Source organism: Fistularia commersonii, chromosome 14, assembly GCF_037954325.1.
Source record: "Fistularia commersonii isolate RoL2024-O1a breed Wild chromosome 14, RoL_Fcom_v1.0, whole genome shotgun sequence".
Classification (NCBI taxonomy): Eukaryota; Metazoa; Chordata; class Actinopteri; order Syngnathiformes; family Fistulariidae; genus Fistularia; species Fistularia commersonii.
The window spans coordinates 14708789-14715383 of NC_141297.1; the positions used below are offsets into that span (position 1 = coordinate 14708789).

The window sequence follows — 6595 nt, forward strand, 5'->3', positions numbered from 1 at the left end:
TAAATCATGGTAACAGTATTTAAACAAAATAACATGGCTAATATTATAATAACTGATAACTGGATGGGTGCCGTTATGTAGCGATAAACATTCACTCACTTTTACAATAGATTCCAGTTTTCAACCGGGTCCTTTTTACATTGACTAGTATATGAATAGTAGATAAAGCATGAATTAGTAGTGAAGTATTTCATTGTTGTGAACTAGACTAGTATCACCATGGCAACATAATATACTGTGTGTATTATCCCGCCACAATGCTGAACTGCTGATATCAATGTGATTTGTCGGGAGTCGTCCTTTCTGCTTTCCACCATTTGAATTCATGCCTTGACCATGTAAGACATGGACAAGGCAAACTTTCCTTTATAATCTATTACATCCATGTCTTAACCATGCAGTAATCCATGCAAATCTATTGGTTTTCATCAACAGATCATCACAACCCTTGAAGAAGACTCCACAGCCCAAAAGATGCAGTTGGGATACAGGCTGCAACAGATCGCTGCCGCCGTAGAAAACAAAGTCACTGACCTATGACCTCCAAAATTTGGATCCATTTTTTTTCCTTGAACTGTAAGGACATAGATGGAAAATGATCATGTATCCTAGGAAAATAAACAAACAAACAAATGAAAAAAGAGAAAAAAAAAAAAGTTTTATACAAAGAGACATTGGCACATAATGTAATTTTTGACTGACTTTCATTGAAGGGATTTTCAAGTGGATGTTTCCTGTGCTGCACAGGATGTAAGACTGGCTGGAAATCATCACAGGTCTGAACACTGGGAGTCAAAGCGCCGATAAGGAGAAAAAAAAAAAAGAAAAGGTGGAACGAAGCACAGCAAAACAAACTAACCTTGTTCTGTTAGGATGTCCCCCCCTGACATGTGAGAAGACTTTTTTATTTTTCCCGGTGGATTTTCTTTCTCATACTGCACAGAAGAGTCTTGTAAGTTTACAGCTACAGCTATTCCTCTCCTGCCAGAGACACCTGTGAGGTAAAGAGTCCGGGGCTGAGGAGGAAGAAAAGGGAAAACGAGGACTTGAACTTTGGGGCTGACAGCTCTCACCACATGTCAACTCCTACACAAAGGTCAAAGAGATGAAGACACTGACAGCAGCTTGCTGGATGTTTTTCCTCTGTTAGTAGCTTCCTTGAAACATTCTTCCAAGTCTTACTCGCTGTTGTTTCTGGACAGATTGTAGTTTTGTTTGAACACTGTCATGTCTCTAATTATTATTTGTAGACACTGCCTCTTACGCTTGAAATCTGAAAGTCGGTGATGTTTTTTTTTTCTATCATAGTACTTTCATCTGATGGTTAACTGCTGCTGTGAATGTTTTTCTTCCCTAGATTTTCTCATTAGGTAAGCAATTTTAAACATTTCTCCCAGGACTATTAATCAGAGATTCCTGTTGTGACGTCATCTACTGATCCGTCCGAATTACAGTAGCATCAGTTTTAATAAAACATAACAGTTATTCTAATTAAATCCAACTCAGTGAGAAGATCAACTGTTTGCTTCTGATGGACCAGACCTGACTTTCTAGGAAATAAATAAAAACAAGAATTAGCGAACGTATCAAGTATATAATAATATTAAGAGGTTTCTGCATTTTATCCGACGCAGCAACTCAGCACATTTTTTTACTTATTATCTAATTAAGCAGAACAGCCTTTGCCTCTGTGATTATTGTTGCTTTGTTATTCAATTATTATTAAAAATTAATAATGATAATAAATAGTCATTATTTCCCCCCCATATAGACATACTGTATATATCAATACATATACATTGTAGATTCTGGCATTTTAATAAATCATTTAATTTTATTTTAGCATTATTTTTTAGATTGGTTTACAATTTGTGTGACATTTTTGGGTTTTGAATTTTTAATTGAAACTCTGATTTTTCTCATGTTTCCTCAATGGCCCATGTGTTTGATATGTGGAAGAGTTCTTCAGCAAATTAGCAAAAACAAATGTATAATAATGCTAAACTACAATAAAAAAAGTATGCATTATGCATAGTTAACTAAGAGGAAGTAGCAAATTGAAATCAAATTAATATCATTACTTGAAAAGATCATTAGAAGACCAGAAAGAAATCATTTCTATGACCATTGTAACACATAGTGCTCAAAACTAAATTATTTTCACAAGGATTTAACGGATTTATTGTGTGTTGCAAAGCCTACAAAAAAGCATTTATAATTATTTTAATAAGGAAGGCTATTCATAACCTGCCCGTGTAACTTGTTGGTAATTATCAAGCAATCAATGCTATTATCCTTTTCTTTCTTAAGGAGTCAGAAAGGTTCTCAGTTTTTGAAATTATGTCAGTGAACCATGATTGTTTAGCAACTCTTCTCTTTGTCTCGTTCCACTGCAGTTTTGCTCCATTCCAAATGTCACTATAAATATTAATAAGAGCTGTGATTCCTTGCTTTATCAAACCAAGAACCACGCTATCATCATTAGAGCAGAACTATATCAGTCTTGCTTAAAATCTCAATCCATAAATATTTAGCACAGACCTGCTAGGAATATTTGCTTATACCCTAACATCTTATGCCAGGTTTTAACAGTGTTGTGGCAGAGCTCCTGAAAAAAAAAAAAAAAAAAAAAATCTCTATACTTAAATCACATTAAATCAATAACATGACTGGATGGAGGTGCCTACCTTACTCTTTTTCTCTACAATGCCATGCGTGAAAGAAGTTCATTATTATTTTTTATTTTTCATTTTAATTTATTGTTTATTTATTTTATTGCATATGCTGTTGATTAATATTTTTTCAGAATTTGAAATATCCATTGTTAGGCCCTTACAAGTCATATGTTAAATCTTTTTGTAAGTTTTGGTGTTCTCTTTAGTCAGTAATATTCATTTATCTATCTTTAAGATAGAAGGAGTGAACATCCATGTCTTAGACTTTTCAGTATGTTGTCGGGCTCCATTTCTTTATATTTGCAATGATTTTTCAATCAATAGCTCAACACAATTTGTACAATAGCAAGTGATTCTCTTGTACATAAAAAAAAAAAAAAAAGAAAAAGAGAAAAAAAAAAGGTACCACTCTTTGCCCTAAAGATTAGTGTTGCTTGTAGCTGACTTGTGGATGCAAAGCCCACTTTGGACATTTTATCATTTTCCTGTAGATATGTGCTGTTCTCAAGTACTCTTGACTATAGAACTCTCTAACCAATAGGATGAACCTAACAACAACTTTATGCAAAACAATAAAGTGGTCAGTGTTAACCAATGTCTGATATTATTGTGCTGTATTTACAATAAAGTACATTGATCATTTGGTCTGAAATAATTTGAAGTGCATCCTTAGCTCACGCTAGAGGGTAAAACCTTAGAACTGAGGTAATCTTAGGAGCTAACCTATAAATGAAACTAAAGGCCTCTACATTCTCCCAATGCTGCAAGTACAAGGACAGCGCTCTTTTTGCTAATACTTTTCGTATGGAGGGAAACTCAGGTGCGGAACTGCAGGGAAGACCTCATAGGGCCCGTTCACACATCGAACATCCTCAGTACTGAAATCAGAGAGGACCGCGACAATGGCAGTGACTTGTTCACGTTATTGGTCGTTTAATTTAACATTCAATCTGCTGCAATGAGCTGTAAACTTCCATAATCAATTTCCTCTCACTACTTTCCTTTATTTGTACATGCTATGATGTCTTTATAAATATGTCGCAAAGGTACTGCCATCTTTTCCAACATATTCCCTCCTCTGCGCACACTGGTCTACTGGTCTACTTCTTCCTAAGAATTACCAGCCATTTATATTTCTTTGTACCATATATCTTATGAGAAATGTTGCATAGATTTTCATACTTCATCCTTTCATTTTTTACTGTCTAAACTATCCATCACTGTACAACCTTGGGTATGTGACTTTAAAAAAAAAAAAGTATCCTCTATTGATCCCTAACGTCCCTTATGGGGCAAAAGGCTGCATTGGTGTTTCTCCTCTTCCCACGGTCATCTGACATCCCTTGAACCTGGGGACAATAACAACCCGCCTCTCTCAGTTCTGAGTAAACAGTCCTACACTACTACCAATCCTACTAATACCCAAGATGTTGAAGTGATAGTGATGCATCTCCCTTAAGACCTGTGCTGTCTTGAATGGTTCATTGTTCTTGCACTCCATGTAACCAGATTGATGGGGGATTTGGATGCAAGTAGACTCCCTCTTGCATGTCTGACTTCCCACGGTTGCTCTGCTAATGTTTCGGCTTGACTTTCAATCAAGATCATGTATATTGGCTGTTGTCTTCTTTGCAGTTTCTGTAACAGGGTGGTTGTTCATCAGGGTGGGGTTGCTCAAACCTCAACCTGGCAGACCAGATGTTGTCATTTGTCTGGCCAGCTATCTGAAACCAGCATGACATGATTGTATCTGTTAGGGAATTGGAATCCAGGTCCCCACTGCTATTGCTTTCAGGATCATAAAGACACACAAGTGTCACCATCATGTTGAGGCGACAACCAAAAGGGTTGGTGACTTCGTCTGGATGTGTATCATTAGACATATTACAGTGTGGTTAACCATTAGACCACTATTTTAAATGGCTGTTCTCCAAAAGAGAACCAGCAAACTTTTAACTTTTTTAGTACCTGTGTCACCAAGCATACATCCACATTCAGAGAGGAGAACTCATATTTGGGTCTCCACTCTCAGTTGCCTATGATACTGGGGATTTTAAATAGATGTCTCACGCAGCTGGTGTTGGTGTACTCATATGTTCGCAGGCCCTTAGGAGAGGCCATGTTGGTTCCTCTAACAATTAATCAATGTCATGTTTTGAACAAGGACAGCAACTCAATGTGTTGTGATTAGTATCTGGACAACTGGATATAATCCAATCAGAACAGGTTATGTTTCAGTGGTCAGGGTCAGGTAGACCAAATTTGAGGCAATGGACAGTATAAATCTGTGGTTTGTGTACGACAGAGAGAAATAGACAATGCCTATATTTATTGGCATCCATAGTGCATTTGAATGAATGAACAGGGCCTTCTATTTGGATGTAGGTCAGCAAGACACTATCAATTGGAATTTATATTAAAAAAATGACACTATTTTCCACCATATTTAATGCATTTGATTCGTAACACTTATTTAAGTAACAAATATATTTCTATTAATATGTTTGTTAAGAAATTGAGTCCTAACCAGGCCTTGTGCTCTAGCCTTGGAAACATGAAGGCATACAGAAAAGAAAATCTTTAAATGCTTTATTTCAAAATTGTACGTTTACAATATACTCAACCAATCCATGGAGAAAGAAAAATAACCCATCTATACTGATGTCAAATAAATCTTTGCATCGTCTATTGAATTTATCAAGGAAATAAAGAAACTAGTGTTTGGAACATTATGCTATTACATATATTTTAAGAAACATCATTTTATCCTTGAGACCCCCCCCCCCCCCCAAAAAAAAAAATCAGAGATGACAGGCGATAGATAGATAGATAGATAGATAGATAGATAGATAGATAGATAGATAGATAGATAGATAGATAGATAGATAGATAGATAGATGAAAATTTTGGTTTGATGTTTTTCTTCTACTAACCCAGTGATCTATATCCTTGCATGAGCCGTGATTCTATCTTGAAATAAACACAACTGCACACACACCTCTTAGTCTTTTGGGAAGTATCTTATTACAGCTCTCCAGAGAGAGAAACAGAAGTAGTCAGCAAAGTCTTCTTTTAGCCCGAGACTGGACCGCCATTCCAAAAAAGACCTTGCAGAATTTGTGTGCCTCCACATTTTAGGCTGAATACCTGATGACGCCTGCCTGAAACCTCAGCATCACCAAAATGTTTTACATGTTCAAAAGCAACATTCATTCTGGTTTTAACACTACAAAACATATTTTGATACGTGATATCCAAAACATCATCCCATTCTAAATGACTTTCATCAAAATACTGATTAGAGAACGTCCTACTGTACTACCTTTTTGTTGTTGTTGTTGTTAGTTGGTAGTACATACTGTACTACCAACTTGTTTGTTTTTCATTATTCTAACCATAAATTAAGATGCAGATCCTGATTAGTTTCATGGAAACATCCATCCATCATCTGCCACTTATCCTGCACTCAAGGTCACGAGGTAGTTTCATTCAAGTTGGGTACAGTGATTGTTGTCTTCTTTGCAGTTTCTGTGTGCCTCCAATCAGTGTGTTATATTCATGTTTCTTTAACAAAGCTAGCAATTCCAAATAAGACCTTTAATGTGCATTAATTATGTCCAGTTTCTCAGGCTTCTTGTATGTCTTTTGTCCTTTTTTTTAGTATACTTCACATTTGAATTTGGAAAGAAAAAAATAAATGGATTGAATAACAAGTTTATATATATATATATATATATATATATATATATATAATTAAGCATTTTATTAATTTTCTATTATAATATCACATTAAAATGCTCTATTTATTTTCCAGAACACGTCCTCTGAGCAGAGTAGTGCAACCCAACATCTGACAGGGAAAAAATAGTTGCTCACCGGATGTCAAGAAGCCAATAAAACCTGAAACATGCAGGCCAAGT

General features: G+C 35.7%; 1 protein-coding gene across 3 annotated transcripts in view; it reads left to right on the forward strand.

Annotated features, from left to right (window-relative positions):
* Positions 1 to 3266, forward strand: part of plxnb1a (plexin b1a) — a 77324-nt gene extending 74058 nt beyond the window's left edge. For all 3 annotated transcript variants that reach the window (XM_086159942.1, XM_086159943.1, XM_086159944.1), the window contains one exon: positions 436 to 3266. In XM_086159942.1, the coding sequence (XP_086016068.1) occupies positions 436 to 540 (105 nt within the window). In that variant the 3' untranslated portion in view covers positions 541 to 3266. The remainder of the gene's footprint in view (positions 1 to 435) is intronic.
* Positions 3267 to 6595: the final 3329 nt, after the last annotated feature.